The following is a 27716-nucleotide window of genomic DNA, read 5'->3' as shown; positions in this document are numbered from 1 at the left end:
GTGGTTTTATTCCCTTGAGTTATATGATAGGAGGCTTACAATTTTATGGATATTTTCAACGATCTAATATTTGAGTTTGTTTATTCTTTGACTTCTATTTTTATTTTTATTATTTCCATTGTTACATATGTAGTTTAATTTGTTCTTTTCTGTTTTCATAAAGTGGAAATTTAGGACATTGATTTTATGCCTCTCTTTTTTTATTTTCAATCATTTATTATAATGATTTGAACAGTAATATGCTGTAAAATAAGTGATTTTAATCTGAAATGACTATAATTTCGGGGCACCTGGGTGCCTCAGTGGGTTAAAGCCTCTGCCTTCGCCTCAGGTCATGATCCCAGGGTCCTGGGATCAAGCCCTGCATCAGGCTCTCTGCTCAGCAGGGAGCCTGCTTCTCTTCCTCTCTCTCTGCCTGCTTCTCTGCCTACTTGTGATCTCTGTCTGTCAAATAAATAAATAAAATCTATATAAAAAATAAAATGGCTATAATTTCACCCCAAAATGACTGTAATTTCCTAGACATCAGTGTATCAATGTAAAGAACAAACACAAACAAATGCTGTAATGAAACTCAACTTATATGGGAACATTTTCTCTAGTATAGGAAAATCAGTATGTTTTTAAAAGTTCTAAGATGTACTCAAATACTACATATATCATGATTGAATCTAAAATGACAAAAATAATATAAATTTTTTAAGCTTTTAAAAAATTTATTAATTTATTTAAGTAATCCCTACCCCCAACATGGGGCTTGAATTTATAACCCAGAGACCAGCAGTCACATGCTGTTCCAGCTGAGCCAGCCATATGCCTTTCTTCTTTATTACAAACATTTAATGTTATATGTTTTCCTCTGAGAACTACTTTAGGTGCAGTTTTGAAATGTTTTTATTATCTTTTAGTTTATAGTATTTTCTTAAAAACAAAAACAAAAAATATTTTCTTTTTTTTTTTCAAAGATTTTATTTCTTTATTTGAGAGAAAGAAAGAGTGCAAGAATGGGGAGAGGAGCAGAGAGAGGGACAAGCAGACTCTGCACTGAACTCAGAGCCTGATGTGGGGCTCAGGCCCTTTCCCTGAGATCATGACCTGAGCCAAAATCAAGAGTCAGATGCTTAACTAACTGAGCTACCCAGGCTCTCCTTATTTTCCTTTTTTTAAACTTTTGGTTTAGTATATTTAATTTTAAATATTTGGGGGACTTTTAGGATGTATTAGGATCTTTATTATTAATTTCTAGTTTGATACTCTTGGGTGAGTGAACATACTTTGTATGATTTCAAACCTTTGACATTTATTGAGAATCGTTTAGTGACCCAGCACATCATCTATCTTGGTGACTATTTCATTTGTACTTGAAGAGACTGTGTATTTTGCAGTGGTGGCTTTAGTGTTCTAGAAATACCTGTTAGGTCATGTTAGTGTTAGAGCAGTTCAGATATTCTTTTTCCTTCGTGTTTTTTTTGACCCATTCTATCAGGGTTAAGAGAGAGCTGTTAAGTATTTATCTTAACAGATTTATCTACTTTCCTGTTCTTTAAATTTTCTTTTATATATTTCAAAGCTCTGTTACTAGATGCATTCATATTTATTATTATTTTATGTCCTTACTAACTTTGTGTCATATGAAATGTCTTTCTGTATCTTTGGTAATATTCTGTGTCCTGAATTCAACTTTGCCTGGTGTTGATGTAGTCATTAGTTATTCCAGCATGCTTATACTAGATGTTTCAAGGTCTACCTTTGACATCCTTTTCCTTTTAACCCTACTCTTTATGTTTAAAGTGTTTTTCTTATGAACAGCTTATAGTTGGGTCTTACTTTTTTTCATCCAGTGGGCAATCTCTATTCTACTTTGCAAATGGCATTTTAGACCTTTTTTTTTTTAACTTTTAAAAAGATTTATTTACTTATTTTAGAGATAGAGAGTGGGGAAGGGGCAAAGAGAGAAAGGGAGAGAGAAAAATCACAAGTAGACTCCCTACTGAGCACAGAGCCCACGTGGGGCTCAATCCCATGAATCTCAGATCATGATCTGAGCTGAAACCAGGAGCCAGATGCCCAACCAACTGAGTTACCCAGGCACCCCTAGAGCATTTATATTTATGTAATTATTATTATGGTTGACTTTTCAATTAATTATCTTCTATTTGTCTGATGTATTTCTTTCTTTCCTTCCTTTTCATTCGTATATATATATACTAAAACAAAACATATATATATATATATAAATATTTATATCTAACTCTGTTCCTATACTAGGTTATACATCTTTGTTTAACCTTTTAGAGCACGATATGCATGCTTAACTCCCCACAGCTGACTTTCAGATAATGTTATTATACTTCATCAACAATTTAAGAAACTTAGAACAGTTGTACTTATTCCCATCCTGTTTGTTGTTTTTGTTTTAATGTAATTTACTTGTAACACACACACATAATTAAAACAAATTCTTTAGTACTTATTCACATAATCTTTCTGTTAGGCTTTTTTCCTTTTTGCAGATCCAGGTTTCTAAGTGACATAATTGCCTTTAACATGATAAATTTTGTTTAGTATTTATTATAGTACACATCTGCCTGCTAAAGAAAATTTTCTTGCTTCTGGTGAAATATTTCTTCACCATTATTTTCTCTCTTTCCTTTCTTTTGGGAATTCCAGTTACATGTATGTTAGATCATTTAACGTTGTCTGTAATTTCTAAGAACTCCTTTTCTCTCTTTTCTTTTTTTGTTTCATGTTGGCTAATTTTTTGGATCTATCTTAAACTTTACCGAACCTGTTTCTTTTGATCTCAGACACTGTTCCTCCTATCCTTATTCTTTGTATATTTGTGTGTGTTTTAGTTTGCAAAATGTCTGTTCAAGTTGCCTTGAACATAGATAATGAACATAGAACAATGATTCATAGATCATTCTTTCTTCTGCATCTAGTCTGCTCTTAAGCCCATTGAATGAATTCTTTATTCTGCTATTTAGTCTTATTTTCAGTTTTTTCATTTGATTCTTTGTTGTAATTTGTTTTTCCACTAAAATTTCCTATCACTTCATGCATATTAACTTTTCTTTCTTCCTAGAGCCTGTAACATTTATAATATAGTATAATAATAAAGTTTTCATTTGTTAATTCCAAGATCTAGGCCAGTGTATATATGCTCCCATTGACTTTTTCTTTTACTTTTTGATCACATTTTTCTGCTTATTTAAGTATCTTGTAATTTTTTCTTACATGCAGGGTACTGTGTTTAGAATAGTAGAGACTGAGGTAATCACTTCTATGATAGTTCAAACTTTAGTGAATTGGAAATGCTCAAGGGAAGGCAAATCAAGTAAGATCAGTGACATTATTTGTTCTGTTTTAAAGATTTTATTTATTTATTTATATGATAGTGAGAGAGAAACAGCATCAGAAGGGGGAGGATCAGAGGGAGAAGCAGGCTCCTTGGTGAGCCAGGAGCCGGATGCAGGACTAGATTCCAGAACTCTGGGATCATGACCTGAACTGAAGGCAGTAGCTTAACTAACTGAGCCACCCACGTGCTCCTTGTCACTAATTATTTGTATCCTGTGGGTCAGAGAACCATCAGAGTATTCACATGTTTTCCATTTAGGGGTGACACAATTTTTTTGGAAATGTCTCATATTTCTAAAGGCAGACATCTTGGTAGAGGTTTTGATATAGGGGGAAATCTAGTCTTATTTATAAAAAAGAAAAAATCAGAGACTTAAAATTATAATTATGAGAACATTATCACATTTTTACAGTTGACTTATGAGTAAGGTATTAATCTGTTCTAGAATAATTTTAGTTAAAGATAGTTTCCATGGTATGTTTTGAAATAAGATATGAGCATACAGACCTAGAAATGTAGATATATGACTGGATGTAACTGGGACCAAATTGAGGTCATTATTATATGGTAGTATCAGATGATGCTTTTTATTTATCCCTTTATAGTTTTGTATTTTTCCAGTGTTTATGGATTACTGTTAAAATTTTTTAAAAACAGCATCAGGGGCACCTTGGTGGCTCATTCATTAAGTGTCTGCCTTCGGCTCAGATCATGTTTTCAGGGTCCTGGAGTAGAGCCCCATGTCAGGTTCCCTGCTCAGCAGGAAGCCTGCCTCTCCCTCTTCCACTCCCCCTGCTTGTGTTCCCTCTCCCGCTGTGTCTTTGTCTGTCAAATAAATAAAATAAAATCTTTAGAAAAAATAAAAAATAGCATCATATACCAAAAGAGAATGGCAGTCTCTTGTGGAAATTTTGCTTGCATTTAGGAATATAAAGCTTAGGGGATTTGTGGCTAAATTTTAGAAGTATTCAGGGTCTGGTCTCTGGTTTCTGGTCTCTGCCCAAGAATATAGCCTTGCTGTGTGTGTTAGCTTGGGTTTCCCAGAAAGCAAAGCCTGAGGTATAACCTTATATTTTACTACTTTTTTGGGAGTATAAGCCCAAGGAAGCTGAGAAGCAGAGTTGAATGAAAGGGAAATGAGTTAGTGAACTTGGGAGAGCAAGGTTGAGTTACTGAGTTAGCTAGTGATGCTTAATGTTGATCAATTTCAAAGAACTTCTGGGAGTTCTGTGTATTATTGTACATTCAGCACATTTCATCTAGGAGGAGGAAAGGGGAATTTATCTTTGGTCTCCCTTTCTCATTAGTTAAGGATTCAGCCCACTGGCATTAACTGCTTACATTTCTGTGTTGTGCTGTGAAGGCTTCATAGTTGAGTGACACTGGAAGCCTGGGATGGGAGGTGAGAGGTATAGAAGCATGAAGGAAGGCACAGTTGTGTTACGAAGCCGTTTGATTGTGTCTGGTGTTGCAAAAACTTCTAGTAATACTTTCATTTAACCTCTATCACTTACAACTTCAAATACATTATAGGCATTACCATGAATTTTCAGAAAGCTTTACTTATGTATACTTTTGCTTACTTTTACCTACGTATACTTTTGAAGTATACATAATTCACACCAAATCAGGAAATAAAGCAGGATCCAATAGTATACTTTAACTATTGACTGACCTATTATATATAAAATGTTATTTTACTAAGAAAAGATATTATTTATCATTTTACTTCATTTAAATTTATAATACCTTGGTTATTATAAAAATTATTGTGATGACATCTGCCTTACCCATGTTATCACCTAAATATGTTCATTTCTGACCAAATATATATTTTATTTGTTTATAAAAATTCTAATGATTTTAAGTAACCATGATAAAATTTAGTCATCTAATTTTTAAAATAGTGGTAGATTTTGTGACAGTGTGCAAAATATACCCTATCTTTGGGAATATAAGGTAGAGAATCAGTAAATATCTTTAAATAGCTTTTGAGTTTACAGTCTTTCAAATTACCTGGGTATTTTTTTTTTTTTTTGTTCTCTAGATCATGTCTTTTCTCATTTTTAATATCCAAATCAATGGGAAAGTATAAAACATAATTTGATTAATTTTTTTAAAATTTTTTATTTTTTATAAACATATATTTTTATCCCCAGGGGTACAGGTCTGTGAATCGCCAGGTTTACACACTTCACAGCACTCACCAAAGCACATATCCTCCCCAATGTCCATAACCCCACCCCCCTTCTCCCAACGCCCCTCCCCCCAGTAACCCTCAGAATAATTTGATTAATTTAAAAATTCCTCTATCTACTTTCAGTGGATTTTGGTAGTGAATATTATTGTAGGAAATTGACAGTTATGGTTTTTCTACCAATTAATTATAGTGTCTTGGCCAAATGTATACTCTTTGTGTTTGAGTTTCTCATCTGTAGAGTATTAATAGTAATATCTGCCATACACATCTACCTCATAGAAATGTAGAGAAAATCAAACTATGTATAGGAAAGTACATGTCAATTCCTCTAGGGCATAGGATGTATTTTACTAATTACTGCAATCCATCATGTCATTCAGTATGTATTTATTTTCAATAAATCACTTTGGTTTTTCACTTGGTTTTTTGGATACTTAATAATATTTTTAAGTGCTTTAAATACTGTAAAATTTTCAAGAAAATGTCCTTAAAACATCTTTTACTTCAATTTGAATTGAATCTTTACTGTTTTTTTTTTTTTTTAAGATTTTTATTTATTTATTTATTTATTTGACAGACAGTTCACAAGTAGGTAGAGAGGCAGACAGAGAGAGAGAGGAGGAAGCAGGCTCCCTGCTGAGCAGAGAGCCTGATGCGGGACTCGATCCCAGGACCCTGAGATCATGACCTGAGCCGAAGGTAGAGGCTTTAACCCGCTGAGCCACCCAGGTGCCCCTGAATCTTTACTTTTTTTTTTTTTAATTTTTTATTTTTTATAAACATATATTTTTATCCCCAGGGGTACAGGTCTGTGAATCACCAGGTTTACACACTTCACAGCACTCACCAAAGCACATACCCTCCCCAATGTCCATAATCCCACCCCCTTCTCCAAACCCCCCTCCCCCCAGCAACCCTCAGTTTGTTTTGTGAGATTAAGAGTCACTTATGGTTTGTCTCCCTCCCAATTCCATCTGGTTTCATTGATTCTTCTTCTACCCACTTAAGCCCCCATGTTGCATCACCACTTCCTCATATCAGGGAGATCATATGATAGTTGTCTTTCTCTGCTTGACTTATTTCGCTGAGCATGATATGCTCTAGTTCCATCCATGTTGTCGCAAATGGCAAGATTTCATTTCTTTTGATGGCTGCATAGTATTCCATTGTGCATATATACGACATCTTCTTGATCCATTCATCTATTGATGGACATCTAGGTTCTTTCCATAGTTTGTCTATTGTGGACATTGCTGCTATAAACATTCGGGTGCACGTGCCCCTTTGGATCACTACCTTTGTATCTTTAGGGTAAATACCCAGTAGTGCAATTGCTGGGTCATAGGGCAGTTCTATTTTCAACATTTTGAGGAACCTCCATGCTGTTTTCCAGAGTGGCTGCACCAGCTTGCATTCCCACCAACAGTGTAGGAGGGTTCCCCTTTCTCTTCATCCTCGCCAGCATCTGTCATTTTCTGACTTGTTAATTTTAGCCATTCTGACTGGTGTGAGGTGATATCTCATTGTGGTTTTGATTTGTATTTCCCTGATGCCGAGTGATATGGAGCACTTTTTCATGTGTCTGTTGGCCCTCTGGATGTCTTCTTTGCAGAAATGTCTGTTCATGTCCTCTGCCCATTTCTTGATTGGATTATTTGTTCTTTGGGTGTTGAGTTTGATAAGTTCTTTATAGATTCTGGACATTAGTCCTTTATCTGATATGTCGTTTGCAAATACCTTCTCCCATTCTGTCAGTTGTCTTTTGATTTTGTTAACTGTTTCCTTTGCTGTGAAAAAGCTTTTGATCTTGATGAAATCCCAATAGTTCATTTTTGTCCTTGCTTCCCTTGCCTTTGGCGATGTTCCTAGGAAGATGTTGCTGCGGCTGAGGTCGAAGAGGTTGCTGCCTGTGTTCTCCTCAAGGATTTTGATGGATTCCTTTCGCACATTGAAGTCCTTCATCCATTTTGAGTCTATTTTTGTGTGTGGTGTAAGGAAACGGTCCAGTTTCATTTTTCTGCATGTGGCTGTCCAATTTTCCCAGCACCATTTATTGAAGAGGCTGTCTTTTTTCCATTGGACATTCTTTCCTGCTTTGTCAAAGATGAGTTGACCATAGAGTTGAGGGTCTATTTCTGGGCTCTCTATTCTGTTCCATTGATCTGTGTGTCTGTTTTTGTGCCAGTACCATGCTGTCTTGATGATTACAGCTTTGTAATAGAGCTTGAAGTCCGGAATTGTGATGCCACCAACTTTGGCTTTCTTTTTCAGTATCCCTTTGGCTATTTGAGGTCTTTTCTGGTTCCATATAAATTTTAGAATTATTTGTTCCATTTCTTTGAAAAAGATGGATGGTACTTTGATAGGAATTGCATTAAATGTGTAGATTGCTTTAGGTAGCATAGACATTTTCACAATATTTATTCTTCCAATCCAGGAGCATGGAACATTTTTCCATTTCTTTGTTTCTTCCTCAATTTCTTTCATGAGTACTTTATAGTTTTCTGAGTATAGATTCTGTGCCTCTTTGGTTAGGTTTATCGTTGGTATCTTATGGTTTTGGGTGCAATTGTAAATGGGATTGACTCCTTAATTTCTCTTTCTTTGAATCTTTACTTTTTTGATGTGATGGTATGTGGATGGGAGAGATACTATGAAAGCACATTTAAAAAAAACTTCTGAAGTATTATATATATACATTTTGTATAATACATATACAAACAAAAGAAAACTTCAGAACTATTATACATATACATTTAAGGTACTTGATGACTGAGCACCTGGATGGCTCAGTTGGTTAAGTGTCTGCGTTTGGGTCAGGTTGGGATCCTGGAGTCCCAGAAGCTAGCCCCACATTGGGCTCCCTGCTCAGTGGAGGATCTGTTTCTCCTTCTTTCTCTGCACCCCCCCAACTTGTGTGTGCTCTCTCTCTCTCTCTCTAATGAATAAATAAAATCTTTAAAAAAAAAAAAGATCATGATGACCGATTTAGGTGTTGCAATATTACAGATACAGGTGAAGTGAAATAAGGAAACTGTATGTTCCTGTAAATCATGAATTTTCAGCCTGTAAACTTGTTCATGTGGTTTAGATTATGCTTAGTAAATAGAAATAAATGGTAATTTTACTTATTTTAACTGTGTCCTTTTTGATTGAAGTGCTAGACTAATTAATTATTTTAACTTGAAAATAATATAACAACTTTTTATAGAGTTTTCTTCTTAACTTTTCACAGGTATTATTCTGCTCTAAAAACTATGGAACAATTAGAGAATGTTTTTTTTCCCCGAGTTAGTCAGTACCGGTTTTGTCAGCTAATGATAGAAAATCTTCCTAAACTCCGTGAGGATATTAAAGAAATCTCCATGTCTGATCTCAAAGACTTTTTGGAAAGCATTCGAAAACATTCTGACAAAATAGGTGAAACAGCAATGAAACAGGTGAGATTAAAAAGGAAAATTTTATTTTAATGTTATTCAGTAGTCTAAGTTAGAGAATATATCCAGAATTTACTTGTTTTTAGTTTCATAAACTGCTTATTTTTGTTTATTTTTATCCTTTTCTTATCTTTCCTGAACTTTGTTTAGAATGGATTTAATCAGCATTTTCTTTTGGTTTGCAGCTATTCCATATTTAAGTAAGGTCAATCTAACTTGACTCACCGGCCTATTTGTCTCTTGGGAATCTTCCTCTGAATGTGGTATTCTGTTAACTTGTGCCAGCAGTCAAATTTGGTATAAAATTAGCTGAACCATGGCAGCCACAGAGGCAGATGGGATTCCTTTTATCCTAATGTTCTAAATTGCTCTCTTTAAAAGTTTTATCTTTGAATTAACTCCTACAGGTCAATAATAAAAAGAAAAGTAGACAAGATTTGGCATATATAAAGTTAATGTACCGACCTTTTGAATCAGGAATTCTTCTACTAGATAATTCCAATGAGAAATAAAGAAAACATGTCCTTGTGATGTTCATACCAGCTTTATTCACAGCTCACCCCAAACTGGAAACAACCCAAATGGACATCAAAAGGGAATGGATATACAAATTTTGCTATATAAAAACAATGGAATATTACTTCACAATAAAAAGGAATGAAATTACTGATATGTATAACAACAAATATTAATCTCCCAGGCATTGTGCTGAGTTATAGAAGCTGGATGCAAAAATGCACAGATTGTGTTACTCCATTTATATTGCAGTTCTAAAGCAGGTGAAACTAATTAAAGTGAAAAAAATCAGAGCAGTGGTTACCTCTGGGTGGGGCAGTCGTCTGGGAAGAGACACAAAGGAGCTTTCTGAGGAGATATAAATGTTCTGTATCCTACTAGTCCAAATTGTACACTTAGGATCTGCACATTTCAGTGTATATAAATCTGACTACAAAGTTGTAAAAAATAATAGGAGTTTGTATAGTATATGTATGTGTGTGTGAAGTGAGCAGGTAAAGGTACATAGATGAACAAGAATGTGTAGATAATAATTATTGATGGTAGGTGATGAGTACTTGGGGGTTGATTACATTAATCTGTATTTGAAATTTTCAGTAATAAAAAGTTTTTAAATGATTATAACTTAAAACTTCTGAGTTAGTTAAAACTCCCAATAATCACAGTGTTATAGAAATAAAACAGTGCTCAACCTGCTTTCTAACCCCCAATTTTTTTTCTAAAGTATTAGAAACTACTTTACAGAAGCTTCAGGTATGGCAGGGTGGGGCAGAGGGGGATGGGCAGGGTAGGACCTGAGCAGAAAGCAACAGAGGGTACTGCAGGCATGACCTTCTCTGGCCAGGGCTTCCTGAGAAAATTTTAGTTTACTTTATTTTATTTTATTTTATTTTATTTTATTTTTTTTTTTTTAAAGATTTTATTTATTTATTTATTTGACAGCGAGAAATCACAAGTAGATGGAGAGGCAGGCAGAGAGAGAGAGAGAGAGAGGGAAGCAGGCTCCCCGCCAAGCAGAGAGCCCGATGCGGGACTCGATCCCAGGACCCTGAGATCATGACCTGAGCCGAAGGCAGCGGCTTAATCCACTGAGCCACCCAGGCGTCCCTATTTTATTTTTTTTAAGATTTTATTTATTTATTTGATGGAGACACAGCAAGAGAGGGAACACAAGCATGGGGAGTGGGAGGGGGAGAAGCAGCCTTCCTGCCAAAGCAGGGAGCCCAATACAAGGCTCCATCCTGGGACCCTGGGATCGTCACTTGAACTGAAAGCAGATACCCAACAGGCACCCCTATTTTATCTTCTAATTATAGAAATATCAGAGTGTGTATCAGAGTGTGTCACAACAAGGAAATTTTAAAAATTCAGTATAGGAACTTCCTCCCTACTTTAACTTCTCAAAGAATTATCTATAAGTCAGATAATCTCCATTATATTTCTGTTAATTTTTTCAGCTTTGCACAGTATCAATTTGCAAATTTGTTTAATAGATTTTAAAAATTTATGGAGTAAATTATTTACCTTAAAGATATATAGATTTTGAAAATTCTTTATCAGGATCACTTTAATAATAAATGAAAACCGTATGTAATAATGTAGGACTTGTATGATAATTTTTTTTAAGTTGCTCATTATTTATTTATTTATATATTTTTTATAAACATATAATGTATTTTTATCCCCAGGGGTACAGGTCTCTGAATTGCGAGGTTTACACACTTCAGAGCACTCCGTATAGCACATACCCTCCCCACTGTCCATAACCCCACCCCCCTCCCCTCAGCAACCCTCAGTTTGTTTTGTGAGATTAAGAGTCACTTATGGTTTGTCTCCCTACCGATCCCATCTTGTTTCATTTATTCTTCTTCTACCCCCATAACCCCCAACATTGCATCTTTACTTCCTCATATCAGGGAGATCATATGATAGTTGTCTTTCTCCAATTGACTTATTTCACTAAGCATGATACCCTCTAGTCCCATCCACATCGTCACAAATGGCAAGATTTCATTTCTTTTGATGGCTACGTAGTATTCCATTGTATATATATACCACATCTTCTTTATCCATTCATTTGTTGATGGACATCAAGGATCTTTCCATAATTTGGCTATCGAGGACATTGCTGCTATAAACATTTGGGTGCACGTGCCCCTTCGGATCACTACATTTGTATCTTTAGGGTAAATACCCAGTAGTGCAATTGCTGGGTCATAGGGTAGTTCTATTTTCAACTTTTTGAGGAACCTCCATTCTGTTTCACCAGCTTGCATTCCCACATACAGTGTAGGAGGGTTCCCCTTTCTCTGCATCCTCACCAGCATCTGTCATTTCCTGACTTGTTAATTTTAGCCATTCTGACTGGTGTGAGGTGGTATCTCATTGTGGTTCTGATTTGTATTTCCCTGATGCCGAGTGATGTGGAGCACTTTTTCATGTGACTGTTGGACACCTGGATGTCTTCTTTGCAGAAATATCTGTTCATGTCTTCTGCCCATTTCTTGATTGGATTATTTGTTCTTTGGGTGTTGAGTTTGATAAGTTCTTTATAGATTTTGGACACTGGCCCTTTATCTGATATGTCGTTTGCAAATACCTTCTCCCATTCTGTCAGTTGCCTTTTGGTTTTGTTAACTGTTTCCTTTGCTGTGAAAAAGCTTTTGATCTTGATGAAATCCCAATAGTTCATTTTTGTCCTTGCTTCCCTTGCCTTTGGCGATGTTCCTAGGAAGATGTTGCTGCGGCTGAGGTCGAAGAGGTTGCTGCCTGTGTTCTCCTCAAGGATTTTGATGGATTCCTTTCGCACATTGAGGTCCTTCATCCATTTTGAGTCTATTTTTGTGTGTGGTGTAAGGAAACGGTCCAGTTTCATTTTTCTGCATGTGGCTGTCCAATTTTCCCAGCACCATTTATTGAAGAGGCTGTCTTTTTTCCATTGGACATTCTTTCCTGCTTTGTCAAAGATGAGTTGACCATAGAGTTGAGGGTCTATTTCTGGGCTCTCTATTCTGTTCCATTGATCTATGTGTCTGTTTTTGTGCCAGTACCATGCTGTCTTGATGATTACAGCTTTGTAATAGAGCTTGAAGTCCGGAATTGTGAGGCCACCAACTTTCTTTTTCAATATTCCTTTGGCTATTCGAGGTCTTTTCTGGTTCCATATAAATTTTAGGATTATTTGTTCCATTTCTTTGAAAAAAATGGGTGGGGTTTTTGATAGGGATTGCATTAAATGTGTAGATTGCTTTAGGTAGCATAGACATTTTCACAATATTTATTCTTCCAATCCAGGAGCATGGAACATTTTTCCATTTCTTTGTTTCTTCCTCAGTTTCTTTCATGAGTACTTTATAGTTTTTGGAGTATAGATTCTTAACCTCTTTCGTTAGGTTTATTCCTAGGTATCTTATGGTTTTGGATGCAATTGTAAATGGGATTGACTCCCTAATTTCTCTTTCTTCTGTCTTGTTGTTGTTGTAGAGAAATGCAACTGATTTCTGTGCATTGATTTTATATCTGGACACTTTACTAAATTCCTGTACAAGTTCTAACAGTTTTAGAGTGAAGTCTTTTGGGTTTTCCACATATAATAATATCATATCATCTGCGAAGAGTGATAGTTTGACTACTTCTTTGCCGATTTAGATGCCTTAAATTTCTTTTTGTTGTCTGATTGCTGAGGCTAGGACTTCTAGTACTATGTTGAATAACATTGGTGATAATGGACATCCCTGCCGTGTACCTGACCTTAGTGGAAAAGCTTTCAATTTTTTTCCATTGAGAATGATATTTGCGTAGGGATTTTTATAGATGGCTTTGATAATATTGAGGTATGTGCCCTCTATCCCTACACTTTGAACAGTTTTGATCAGGAAGGGATGCTGTACTTTGTCAAATGCTTTTTCAGCATCTATTGAGAGTATCATATGGTTCTTGTTCTTTCTTTTATTAATGTGTTGTATCACATTGATTGATTTGCAGATGTTGAACCAACCTTGCAGCCCTGGAATAAATCCCACTTGGTCATGGTGAATAATCCTTTTGATGTACTGTTGAATCCTATTGGCTAGTATTTTGGTGAGAATTTTTGCATCTATGTTCATTAAGGATATTGGTCTGTAACTCTCTTTTTTGATGGGATCCTTGTCTGGTTTTGGGATCAAGGTGATGCGGGCCTCATAAAATGAGTTTGGAAGTTTTCCTTCCATTTCTATTTTTTGGAACAGTTTCAGGAGAATAGGAATTAGTTCTTCTTTAAATGTTTGGTATAATTCCCCTGGGAAGCCGTCTGGCCTTGGGCTTTTGTTTGGAGATTTTTGATGACTGTTTCAATCTCCTTACTGGTTATGGGTCTGTTCAGGTTTTCTATTTCTTCCTGGTTCAGTTGTGGTAGTTTATATATCTCTAGGAATGCATCCATTTCTTCCAGATTGTCAAATTTGTTTCTGTAGAGTTGCTCATAGTATGTTCTTATAATTATTTGTATTTCTTTGGTGTTGGTTGTGATCTCTCCTCTTTCATTCATGATTTTATTAATTTGGGTCCTTTCTCTTTTCTTTTTGATAAGTCTGGCCAGGGGTTTATCAATCTTATTAATTCTTTCCAAGAACCAGCTCCTAGTTTCGTTGATTTGTTCTATTGTTTTTTTGGTTTCTATTTCATTGATTTCTGCTCTGATCTTTATGATTTCTCTTCTCCTGCTGGTTTAGGCTTTCATTCTTGTTCTTTCTCCAGCTCCTTTAGGTGTAGGGTTAGGTTGTGCATTTGAGACCTTTCTTATTTCTTGAGAAAGGCTTGTACTGCTATATATTTTCCTTTCAGGACTGCCTTTGCTGTGTACCACAGATTTTGAACCGTTGTGTTTCCGTGATTTTTTTCAATTCTTCTTTAATTTCCTGGTTGACCCATTCATTCTTTAGAAGGATGCTGTTAGTCTCCATGTATTTGTGTTCTTTCCAAATTTCCTCTTGTGGTTGAATTCTAGCTTCAGAGCATTGTGGTCTGAAAATATGCAGGGAATGATCCCAATCTTTTGATACCGGTTGAGACCTGATTTATGACCCAGGATGTGATCTATTCTGTAGAATGTTCCATGTGCACTAGAGAAGAATGTGTGTTCTGTTGTTTTGGGATGAAATGTTGTGAATACATCTTTGATGTCCATCTGGTCCAGTGTGTCATTTAAGGCCTTTATTTCCTTGTTGATCTTTTGCTTGGATGATCTGTCCATTTCAGTGAGGGGAGTGTTAAAGTCCCCTATGTGTTTCTTTGATTTTGTTATTAATTGGTTTATATAGTTGACTGCTCCCATGTTAGGGGCATAGATATTTAAAATTGTTAGATCTTGTTGGACAGACCCTTTGAGTATGATATAGTGTCCTTCCTCATCTCTTACTATAGTCTTTGGCTTAAAAATCTAATTGATCTGATATAAGGATTGCCACCCCAGCTCTCTTCTGATGTCCATTAGCATGGTAAATTCTTTTCCACCCCTTCACTTTAAATCAGGAGGTGTCTTCGGGTCTAAAATGAGTTTCTTGTAGGCAACATATTGATGGTTTTTTTTTTTTTTTTTTAATCCATTCTGATACCCTGTGTCTTTTGATTGGGGCATTTAGCCCATTAACATTCAGGGTAACTATTGAGAGATATGAATTTAGTGCCATTGTATTGCCTGTAAGGTGACTGTTACTGCATATTGTCTCTGTTCCTTTCTGATCTACTACTTTTAGGCTCTCTCTTTGCTTAGAGGACCCCTTTCAATATTTCCTGTAGAGCTGGTTTGGTGTTTGCAAATTCTTTCAGATTTTGTTTGTCCTGGAAGCTTTTTATCTCTCCTTCTATTTTCAATGATAGCCTAGCTGGATATAGTATTCTTGGCTGCATGCTTTTCTCGTTTAGTGTTCTTTCTGGCCTGCCAGATCTCTGTGGATAAGTCTGCTCTCAATCTAATATTTTTACCATTGTATGTTACAGACTTCTTTTCCTGGGCTGCTTTCAGGATTTTCTCTTTGTTGCTAAGACTTGTAAATTTTACTATTAGGTGATAGGGTGTGGACCTATTCTTGTTGATTTTGAAGGGGGGTTCTCTGCACCTCCTGGATTTTGATGCTTGTTCTCTTTTCCATATTAGGGAAATTCTCTACAATAATTCTCTCCAATATACCTTCTGCTCCCCTTTCTCTTTCTTCTTCTTCTGGAATCCCAGTTATTCTAATGTTTCGTCTTATGGTATCACTTATCTCTTGAATTCTCCCCTCATGGTCCAGTAGCTGTTTATACCTCTTTTGCTCAGCTTCTTTATTCTCTGTCATTTGATCTTCTGTATCACTAATTCTTTCTTCTGCCTCATTTATCCTAGCTGTGAGAGCCTCAATTTTTGAGTGCACCTCATTAATACCTTTTTTGATTTCAATTTGGTTGGATTTTAGTTCTTTTATTTCTCCAGAAAGGGTTTTTATCTCTCCAAAGAGGGTTTCTCTAATATCTTCCATGCCTTTTTCGAGCCCGGCTAGAACCTTGAGAATCGTCATTCTAAACTCTATATCTGACGTATTACCAATGTCTGTATTCATTAGGTGCCTAGCCTTCGGTACTGCCTCTTATTGTTTTTTTTTTTTTGTGGTGAGTTTTTCCACCTTGTCATTTTGTCCAAATAAGAGTATATGAAGGAGCAAATAAAATACTGAAAGGGTGGCAAAGACTTCAAGAAAGTGCGCTTTAACCAAATCAGAAGAGATGCCAAAAAAAAAGGGGGGGGGCTAGAAAGTTCATAAAAAATAAAAATTAAAATAAAAATTAAAAAAAGAAAACAAAGAAAAAATATAAAAAAGAAAAAAAATATATGTATTAGATAAACTAGTTAAAGAAGTTCAAAAAGAAAAGGGTAAAAGTTAAAAAAATTTAGGAGAAGAAAAAAATAATAAAATTAAAAAAAAATTAAATTTACCACAAGACTAAAGATTCATGGGAAGAAAGCCATGAGTTCTGTGCTTTGCTTTCTCCTCCACTGGAATTCTGCTGCTCTCCTTGGTAGGTGAACTTTGTCTTGGCTGGATTTCTTGTTGATCTTCTGGGGGAGGGGCTTGTTATAGTGATTCTCAAGAGTCTTTGCCCGAGGCTGAATTTCACCGCCCTTACCAGAGGCCGGGCTAAGTAATCTGCTCTGGTTCTGGTTCGCTTTTCAGAGCTTTTGTCCCCTGAATGCTTTCCGTAGAGTTCTGGAGGACGGGAATGAAAATGACGGCCTCCCAGTCTCCGGCCTGGAGGAGTTTGGGGCCCCACTCCTCAGTGCGCCCTCAGAGAAAAGAGCCCAATCACTCCGGTCTCCCTGGCCTCTGTCCATGCTCTGAGCTCACCCAGCCTGTGGCCAGTTCAAGGTAACCCCGAGCTGAGAGCTCACTTCTCGGCTCTGTCTCTGTAGCTGGCTTCCCTGGTCAAATCCTGCGAGCTCTGCGACACTCAGATACTCCAAATCCTTCTGTGACCCTGCGGGACCTAGGGCCATGCTGGCCCCGCGTGGCCTTCACCCTGGTTTAGCCTCTGGAGCTATGTCCCTCAGTGGAACAGACTTTTAAAAGTCCTGATTTTGTGCTCCGTTGCTCTGCCATTTGCCGGGAGCTGGCCCTTGCCCCCGCGTTTATCTTCCTGTCGTTTTGGATTCACTTTTCCATCCCTCCTACCTTTCAGAAAGTGGTCAATTTTCTGTTTCTTTTTTAAATTTTTTTTTTTAAAGATTTCATTCATTCATTTGACAGAGATCACAAGTAGGCAGAGAGGCAGGCAGAGAGAGAGAGGAGAAAGCAGGCTCTCCGCGGAGCAGAGAGCCTGATGTGGGGCTCAATCCCAGGACCTTGGGATCATGACCTGAGCTGAAGGCAGAGGCTTTAACCCACTGAGCCACCCAGGCGCCCTGATTTTCTGTTTCTTGAATTGCTGTTCTTCTCTTTGATCTCCCGTTGGATTTGTAGGTGTTTGCAATGGTTTGATAAGCTATCTAGCTGATCTACTACCTGATGTAGTCTCAGCCTGCTACTTCTTTGCCATCTTGACCTTCCTAAAAAGTTGCTTATTTTTAAAGAATTTCCTGTTAGCTGTTGCTTATGGACTGTAGGAGATTCAATCTTCAAATTATTTTTGATAGTATCTTTCTTTTTTTATAAGATTTTATTAATTTACTTGAGAAAGAGATAGACAGATAGTGACAGAGATAGCAAGAGAGAGCACACAAGCAGGGGAGAGGCAGAGGGAGATGGAGAAGTAAACTCTTTCAGGAGCAGGGAGACCAACATGGGGCTTCATGGGGCTTGTTCTCAGGACCCTGAGATCATGACCTGAATTGAAGGCAGACACTTAACTGACTGAGCTATCCAGAGGCCCCTGATAGTATCTTTTGTTCAGATTAAATATTTGGTTGATAAAACAATATACTTCTTTACTGTAAATAAACAGAAGCTACCACAGAGAGCCTAAGCCGAATTTGTTTCCTGTCTTTTCTTTGGAAGCCATTTTTCGTATCATTGGAATGATGGAAAGATGGTTAGTTGTGGGCAGGAGCAGTGGAAAAGAAATGGTAGAAGTGTTGGCCAGCAGTATAGAGTTAGAATTTCATATTAGTAAACTGGAAAAGATAAAGACTAAGCTGAGTGTAAGAGAATAAAATTTGAAGCCAGAGTTCAGAAGAATCCAGAGATTCTGAATCTAGAGACTATCATTATCCCAGAAACTACGTAGGTTAGGAAAGCCCTAGGAAAGTAGAACAAAAAGAGTGGATATTACCTCACTGTTAAGGTAGAATAATATGCGGGATTTGATAGCTTTTCTCTGAAGTAATCATCTTTCTCCTCCATTGTTGACACTTAAAGATACTAATAGGACTGATGCATTTTATAATAAAATGAGAATCAGGGGGGCCTCTGATTGTTTTTGTAGCACCTCCCATATCTTCTCGGGATACTAAATCTTTCTGACTGATTGCCTCTGATTAGTGAGTGTTTTTCTGCACTATAGAGTTCTGCAACATTATATTCTTGTCTTTAGCATCATAGTGTTTTCAGTACTTTTTCTCCTAAACCTAGGCAAGGAATGCCATGACGATAAAGAATGCAATCGCTTGGTAAGGTTTGTTTGTTTGTTTGTTTGTTTGTTTTTTTAAGCACAAGGATGTAATTGGTAGTTTAAAGTTCATGTTCTATTATACAATCTATGTCTCATTGTTAAACTTATCTTCTCTGACTTGTTTTTCATAGACCAGTTTTGGACTTTCCTCCTAGCAGTCCACCAGGTCATGGGTCCTGGGATTTGAGGTTTATAAGAATTTCCTGCTGAAAGGGAGTAGACTCTTTCTAGTATACTACCATTATTTTCTTGTAAAAAGAGTTGAGCTCCCTACCTCTGCAATTTAAACAGAACTTTCATCACAGAAAGTTTCCCTAAGCATGACTTAATTCCATTAACTCATGTCCCATTTGTGGATTTACTTGTTATATATTCTCTTGAATATCCTGTAGGTACATCAAACCTAGCATTTCTAAAAGTAAACTCACTGTCTTCTTACAAAATCTATTTTTCCTTTATTTCTTATGTCACATAGTAATTCCTCCTACTTTCATAAGCCAGAAACTGGGGAGTTCTTTAGGCTTTTCAGGAATATTTATATTCTTTTTGCATTTTTTTTCTAAGTCCTACTTAGTAACTATCAATTCTGCTTCTCAATATCTGTAGATTCTGTATCCTCCTTTCTATATATTTGGACTGTTGTCATATCAAATTAATTATTCTCCTAATCTCTAGTCTTTTCTCTGCTTATTATTCTAAAATGCAAGTATGACTGCTTTCTCTTCAGTGATTCCCATTGACCTTTTACCTAATTCTAAATTCTTCAGTATGAAACAAAAGCCTCATCTCCGGATACTCCTTCTTCTTACGATATAACAATATTAGACCTCTTACAAATTTTTAATACACAATTTGTTTCTTCTACCTAGAATACTTTCCACTCTTCCATATTTCATGTCTGAAGAATTTCATTTTCCCCAAAAGCTGGCTTAAGCTTCACCTTGTCTGTGGAATCTGTCTTCCTCTGTCTCACTCCTGTCAGCAAAAGAGGGTCACTTCCTCCTTGGTGTATACACCCCTTATACTTGTCACACTGTATTATAATTTTTATTTTGTGTCCTTAACTAGACAGTTTTAAAAAAATTTTTTTTTATTTGAGAGAGAGTGTGCACATGCGTGTGTGAGCAGGGGAAAGGGACAGAGGGAGAGGGAGAAGTAGATTTCCCGCCAAGCAGGGAGCCTGATGCTAGGCTCTGTCCCAGGACCCCAAGATCATGACCTTAGCAGAAGATAGATACTTAACCAACTGAGCCCCCAGGTTGCCCCTAGACAGTGAGTATTTTAAGTGAGGGATTATATCCTATTTATTTTTTTACCTTCTGGGATCTAATACTGTGCCTAAAATGACTGGCACAAAAATTTATTTTTTTTGAAGGCTCTTAGAGCTGAGTCTTAGCTTTTACAGGGAGAATTTTTTAAAGTAAAAAACAGACTTGTAGTGTTTTTTTTCCCCCTTTTTCTTGTGAGAGGTGAATGTACTATGAATAGTCTGATGTTTAAAACCAATTAAATACCTAAAATTCATAGTCTTAGCTCACATTTTCCATATTATATTTTCTGGCACACATTTTAGTAATATCCTTTAGGGGAAGACAGGAGACTAAATGGTCAAAGAAGTTTTGGAAATCTGGGTTAAAGTTAAGTATATTTCTTTAGTTATTAATTATAAACTTAGAAAGGGGATACAATGTAGAATGTTTATTTAACTAATTTGGGCATAGAACCTTTTTTCAAGAAATACTTCTGGAGGGGTGCCTGGGTGCTGCATTCATTAAGCATCTGCCTTCAGCTCAGGTCATGATCCCAGGGTCTTGGGATTGAGTTCCTCATTGGGCTCCCCACTCAGCAGGAAGCTACTTCTCCCTCTCTCACCCTCCTGCTTGTGTTCCCCCTCTTATTTTGTCTCTTTCTGTCAAATAAATCAATAAAATCTTAAGAAAAAAAAAAGAAATACTTGTAGATATTGTGTGAAATGTTAGTTTTGTACATAACAGTTTGGAAGCAGTGCTTTTAAAAAATGATTTATGGGGGTGCCTGGGTGGCTCAGTGGGTTAAAGCCTCTGCTTTCGGCTCAGGTCATGATCCCAGGGTCCTGGGATCGAGCCCCGCATCGGGCTCTCTGCTCAGCGGGGAGCCTGCTTCCTCTTCTCTCTCTGCCTGCCTCTCTGCCTACTTGTGATCTCTGTCTGTCAAATAAATAAATAAAATATTAAAAAAAAAAAAAAGATTTATGGTGTGCCTGGGTGGCTCAGTGGGTTAAAGCCTCTGCCTTCGGCTCAAGTCATGATCTCAGGGTCCTGAGATCGAGCCCTGCATCAGGCTCTCTGCTCAGCTGGGAGCCTGCTTCCCCCCTCCTCTTTCTCTACCTGCCTCTCTGCCTACTTGTGATCTCTGTCTGTCAAATAAATAAATAAAATCTTAAAAAAAAAAGATTTATACTCTGAAAACAGAAAACCACTGACTAAGTTAGTTTGGATACTATAGTATCTATACAATAGTATAGTTCCTTGATACTATAGTTCCTTCTGTGAGGTTAGTGGACATTTCATAGATTTTGGCCGAAGAGTGAACCAGTCCCTCCCACCAACACACACATATGCCAACCCAGGAAATAAATGGTCCCATGTAACTTCAGGACTTCAGAAAATTAAACATTTTTTTTCGTTACTGATAATCAATTGAAGTTAAGGCAGGATGTTTTATGTACATTTATGCATGTATCGTACCTTTTTATATTTCTGGTATTTTTAATTTTATGTAGCTGGTTTTTCACTCAAAAAAGAATCAGTGGTACTTTTTTTTTTTAAGACTGACAATATTCCAAGTCAAAGGTTATTAAAATAATTGGATCGTTATTGACTTAACTCACTGAAATGAAGAAGAGTATACTTTTTGGTAATTGATATAAAGCTAACTCTAGCATGGGAAACAAAGTCTAAGCAATGGAATTATTAGATATGGACTTTAAAATTAGCATAGTCAAGGAATTGTAAGACAAGATTGAGGATTTCGGCAGATCATTGAAAACCATAAAGTAAACCGTTTCTGAGTTCTAGAACTGAAAATACATTGCAAATTAAGAACTCAGTGTGTAGTTGGCAGATTAGACACAGCTGAAGAGAGAATTAATGAACCAGAAGTTACATCCAAGGAAAATACCCAAATTGAGGCTCAGAGAGACAAAAGGATGGAAAGTAAAGAGTTTAAAGACATATAAGATGAGAAGACTTAACATATGTGTAATCATAGTCCAGAAAGGAGAAGAAAGAGTGATGGACATAAATAATATAGCAGACCTTGAAGCCATGGATTGAAAAATACTGTGAATTCTAAGCAAGAGGAATACAAAAATCCCATACTTAGGCATATAATATTAACTTGTGGGTGCCTGGGTGGCTCAGTGGGTTAAGCCTCTGCCTTCGGCTCAAGTCATGATCTTAGGGTCCTGGCATCAAGCCCCGCATCAGGCTCTCTACTCACTGGGTAGCCTGCTTCCTCCTGTCTCTGCTTGCCTCTCTGCCTACTTGTGATCTCTGTCTGTCAAATAAATAAATAAAATCTTTAAAAAAATAGTAACTTGTTAGAGATGTAAAAGAAGAAAAATCTTAAAAGCAACCAGAGGGAAAAATTTATTGCCTTCAAAAGAGTAATAATAATATTAATCTTTACTGACTTGTCAGCAGAATTAATGGAAGCCAAAAGACAGTGAGCTAATATCTGAAGTGCTGATAAGCCATATCTGTCAACCTAGAATTGTTTACCCACCAAAAATTTCTTTTAGAAATGGAGATGAAGTTGGAGTGCCTGGCTGGCTCAGTTGGTAGAACATGTGACTCTTGTTCTTGCAGTTGTGATTCTGAGCCTCATGTTGTGGGTAGGGTTTACTTATAAAACAAAAAAGAAAGGAAGGTGAAATGAAGGTATTTTTCAGATAAAAACCTAGAGGATTTATTTCTAGTAGACCTACATAAAGGAAATATTATTTTCAGACAGTAAGAAATTTATCCCAGTTAGAAACCCAGAGATGTAGCAAATGAACAGAAAGAACAACTATTTTGGGTAAAATTGCATATATTATGTTGGCTGTATAAAACAAAAATGTCTTATGGGGTTTACATATTTATAGAATTAACAGTGCAAAAGAACAATCATATATAAGTTAGGAGGGGAACTGATAATGGGTATGAAAATCTCTACTAAATTATTCTGCTTACAGGAGACATACCTTACATATAAATATATAGAGAGGTTGAAAGCAAAAGGATAGAAAAGGTACATTGGGGCACCTGGGTGGCTCAGTGGTTTAAGCCTCTGCCTTCGGCTTGGGTCATGATCTCAGGGTCCTGGGATTGAGCTCCGTGTTGGGCTCTCTGCTCCGCGGGGAGCCTGCCCTCCCCCGCACCTGCCTCTCTGCCTACTTGTGATCTCTCTCTCTGTCAAATAAATAAATAAGATCCTAAGGGGGAAAAAAAAGAAAAGAATAGATACATCATGCAAACATCAATGAAAATAAAGCTGATGTATGTATATTAATATCAAAGCAGGCTTTAAGACAGAATTACTAGTAGAGAAGAAAGAGGAGCATTTCATAGTGATAAGAGATTCAGCTCATCAGGAAAATAAATAATTCTAAATTTGTTTCCATAAAAATGGTCTTAAAATATATAAAGCAAAAATTGTCAGAATTAAAAGAAATAGACAATTTGGCAATCATAATGTGGGATTTTAATACACTTCTTTCAATAACTGCTAGAAACAATTTAATAAAGAAGTAGTCCTTTCAAATAATATGATTAATAATCCTGACCTAATGACATATTTAACACTGTATCCCATTTGAGAATATACATTTTTAAAAGAACATTTACCAAAATTGATTACATTCTGGTCCATGGAACAAATGTCAGTAAATTCAAAGGATTTAAATGATACAGACAGAGTATATTCTCTAACCATACTGGAATTATTCCAGAGATGAGTAATAAATAGATGAGTAGAAAAAATCCCTGTATGTTTGGAAATTAAGAAATAAAATTCTCAATAACCCGTAGGTTAAAGAGGAAACTCAGATGAAACCAGAAATGTCTTTTTCTTTTTTTAGATTCTTAAAATTGATTTATTTGACACAGACACAGCAAGAAAGGGAACACAAGAAGAGGGAGTGGGAGAGAGAAGCAGGTCTCCAGGAGCAGGGAACCTGATGCAGGGCTTGATTGCAGAATCCTGGGATCACAACCTGAGCCAAAGGCAGATGCTTAACCAACTGAGCTACCCAGATGCCCTAAAACCAGAAAATATTTTGAAGTGTAATGAAAGTAGGACATATAAAAACTTGTAGGATGCAGCAAAAGTTGTTTGTAAGGGAAATTTATAGCCTTAAATTATGACTTAGGAAAGAACAACTGAAATCAATAATGCAAGTATCCATCTGAAGGAGTTAGAGAAAAAGTACAAAGTAAACTCAAAGAAAGTAGAAGGATATGACACAAACAGCACAGGTAACAGAAACTAAACAAGTGGGTTTACACCAAACTAAAAAGCTCCTGCTTTTTAGCAAAAGGAAGCAATCAGCAGTATGAAAAGACAGTTCCAGAATTGAAGGAAATAGTTGCAAGCTATTTGTCTGATAAGGGATTAATTTCCACAATATGTAAGGAAACCTACAACTCAATAGCAAAAACAACCCTTAATCACCCACTTTGAAAATCAACAAGGGAGTTGAATATACATTTCTCCAAAGAAGATACACAAATTCCCAGCAAGTATATGAATAAATGCTCAGTATCAGTAACCATTAGGGAAATGCAAATCAGAATCACAGTGATATATATCACCTTCCACCTCTCATGATTGCTGTATCAAATAAATAAAAGACATTGTTGGCAAGTCTGTGGAGAAATTGGAAACTTGCATACTGTTGAGGGAATGCAAAATAGTGTGGCTGCCATTTTTAGGAGGTTCTTCAAAAAGTTAAAATAAGTATGATCCAGGAACCCTACTTCTGGGTGTTTATCCAAAAGAATTGCACTTAGAATCTTCAGAAAGATTAGCACTCCCATGCTCACGCATCATTGTTCAAAACATCCAAGGTAGGGAAACAATTCAGATGTCCACTGACAGATGAATGGATTAAGAAAATGCAGTATACATGTATAGTGGTATATGGTATACTATTCAGTCCTTAAAGAGGAAATTTTGAGGTATTTAAAATAGGAAAATTTATAGACTCAAAGAATGGGATAGTGGTTGCTAGGAACTGGAGAAGGGGGAATTACTAATCAACAGGCATAAAGTTTCAGTTAAACAAGATGAATAAGCTCTAGAGTACTGCTGTGCAACATTGTACCTGTAGTCAGCAATGATATATTATTAATACAATATTAGTATATGTTAATTATGTAATAATTATAGACACTTAAAAACATGAGACTATATCTCATGTTAAGTGTTCTTACCACAGTAAAATAAAATTTAAAAAAAGATAATGGAAGAAAATAATCAAGAGTAGAAATCAGTATAATAGCAAACAAAATACATTAAGGAGGATCAAAAAGCTAAAAGTTCGTTCTTAGTCTTTTCAAATAATTTTGATAAACCCTGGCAAAGCCACTAAAAAATACAGGAAAATACGAAATTCTTGAACCAGTTTTGACCATAATAAATCTTATAATAATCAGATTTTTCTTTTTCCAAAATAGGCACAACAGCAGAAAACCTTCAGTGTTGTTCTGCAGAAGCAAAATAATATAAGATTTGGGAAGAATGTGTACATAAATGATAGAATTCCAGAAGAAAGGAATGAAGTTGAATTGAAATGTGGATTTGAGGAAGAGGATGAGAATGAAGAGGAGGTAATTAAAGTTCCTTCCTTCCTTTTCCCCTCCTACTCTCCCTCCTTCTTTTTCTTCTTCCCTTCTTTTTTTTCAAGAATTTTTTTCTTTTGAGTTGTAATGTATGTCTATATGACTCTGTCTTTCCATGTGAACACTGAATTTATGTAGATCAGTTTGTAATGAGCTATTAGCATAATGTGTCATCTGAAATATTAGACTGCATAGTTGACAGATCAATAGGATATATTCTAGATTGTATTTATAAGCCATAGATAACTAAACCTAGGTGTTGTGCCATAATAAGTAGTAAAATTACAAATGCAGTGAGTTTTTGGAATGATCACTCATTTTATTTATTTATTTAGTAGTTTGATTTAATTTCATGGTGGCTTGACCTTGCTGTTTAGGCTAATTCTAGAAAGTCTACCTTGTTTTCCCCAATTGGTGCTGAGATACTGCAAAATGGTTCTAGTAGATTAAAGCTTTTTAATTCTTAAAAAAATCTTAACTCTAGGAAACTCAAAATTAATTAATTAATTAATTAATTAAATTATTAAGTGTTCACTTTTTTTCATCTTCTTTATCTGAACTTACTCCTAATTTTATTTGCTGCTTTTACTTTCTATACATACAGTCTTCAGTCAAACCTACTTTTTGGCTTTTCCTTTGAATTTTTTTGAATATAGTTAATAAGAGCCTATAAGTTTTATAAGTTTTGCCTTGTTGGTGAGAGTTTGAATTATTTTTCTGAGGACTTAGTTGGGGCTCAGTATGAACTTTTAATTAACTGATAAAAGAAACCATATGAATATGTGTCTATGGCCACCTCTATGATTGGAGAACAACTGAGAGTTGTTCTGACCAAGGATGAGTGAAACTATGTGTATATGTGTGTGTGTGTATGTACACACATGTGTATGTTTATATATATGTATAGATATGTATATATATATTTATATACACTATATATGTGTATATATGATTGTGCATATATATATATATATAGTTATACACGTGTATATGTGTGCATATGCAGTGGATGTCTGATATTGCATAGGATACAGACAAATGATCTGCCTTAGCTTAATGTCTTCCTTTTTTTTTTTTTTTTAAATTTTATTTATTTATTTGAGAGAGAGAGAGAGAGAGAATGAAAGGAGAGAAGTCAGTGGGAGAAGCAGACTCCTTGCCAAGCAGGGAGCCCGATGTGGGACTTGATCCTGGGACTTCAGGATCATGACCTAAGCCAAAGGCAGTCACTCAACCAACTGAGCCACCCAGGCGCCCTAATGTCTTCTTAATATGAAATTAGTATGTCTTGATTAGTCTCTGGAAATTTATTATTTTTTTAAGATTTTATTTATTTATTTGACACAGAGTGAGAGATCACAAGTAGGCAGAGAGGCAGGCAGAGAGAGAGAGGGGGAAGCAGGCTCCCCGCTGAGTAGAGAGTTCAATGTGGGGCTCGATCCCAGGACCCTGAGACCATGACCCAAGCCGAAGGCAGAGGCTTAACCCTCTGAGCCAGCCAGGCACCCCAAGTCTCTGGAAATTTAATAAATGTTTTTGAAATTTACTTTTTTGTTCTTTTTTAATCAGTATTTGGAGAATCTCTATGTTCTCTTTTCCCAAGTATGTTTGAGGTACACAGTCTCTGTCCTTTAATTACTTTATAATTTAAAACACTCAACAATAATGATAAATAAATAAAGAATGAACTATTGAACAAGTGCCGAAATAATTACAGAGGCATTGTGTTTATAGTGTAATTTTTTATAGTTGATAAATGTTATAACATGAAGTCCATGAATCTTCTTGTTATCTTTAACTTATATTATCCAACAGTAAGCTAGTAGTTTGATAATTTTTATTTTTAAAAAATTTTTTGAGGGAAGAAGGGGAGAGGGAGAATCTTTTTTTCTCTTTTTCTTTTTTTAGAGAGTGAGTGGTGGGGGGTTTGGGGGGTAAAGAGAGGGAAAGAATCTTAAGCAGGATCCATGCCCAGTGTGGAGCCTATTGTGGGTTTCAATCCCATGAACTTGAGATCATGACCTGAGCCGAAATCAAGAGTCGGACACTTAACCAACTATGCCACCTGGGCACCCCAAATTGATAATTTTTAAAATGGGGTTTTATAAGGAGGGCACGTGTCCTGATGAGCATTGGGTGTTATATGCAACTAATGAATTGTTGAACACTACATAAAAAACTAATGATGTACTATCTGTTGGCTAATTAAACGTAATAGA

At 36.1% G+C, this 27716-nt stretch overlaps 1 protein-coding gene across 8 annotated transcripts in view; it reads left to right on the top strand.

The window, feature by feature from the left end:
- The window catches only part of EXOC6 (exocyst complex component 6), a 364257-nt gene that overhangs the window by 189677 nt on the left and 146864 nt on the right, over positions 1 to 27716 (top strand). For all 8 annotated transcript variants that reach the window (XM_059169437.1, XM_059169440.1, XM_059169439.1 and 5 more), the window contains 2 exons: positions 8797 to 9001; positions 25333 to 25485. In XM_059169437.1, coding sequence (XP_059025420.1) covers positions 8797 to 9001; positions 25333 to 25485 — 358 coding nt within the window. The remainder of the gene's footprint in view (positions 1 to 8796; positions 9002 to 25332; positions 25486 to 27716) is intronic.

The sequence above is a fragment of the Mustela lutreola genome, chromosome 4 (assembly GCF_030435805.1).
Source record: "Mustela lutreola isolate mMusLut2 chromosome 4, mMusLut2.pri, whole genome shotgun sequence".
Lineage (NCBI taxonomy): Eukaryota > Metazoa > Chordata > Mammalia > Carnivora > Mustelidae > Mustela > Mustela lutreola.
This window is presented reverse-complemented; position numbering and strand designations above follow the sequence as displayed.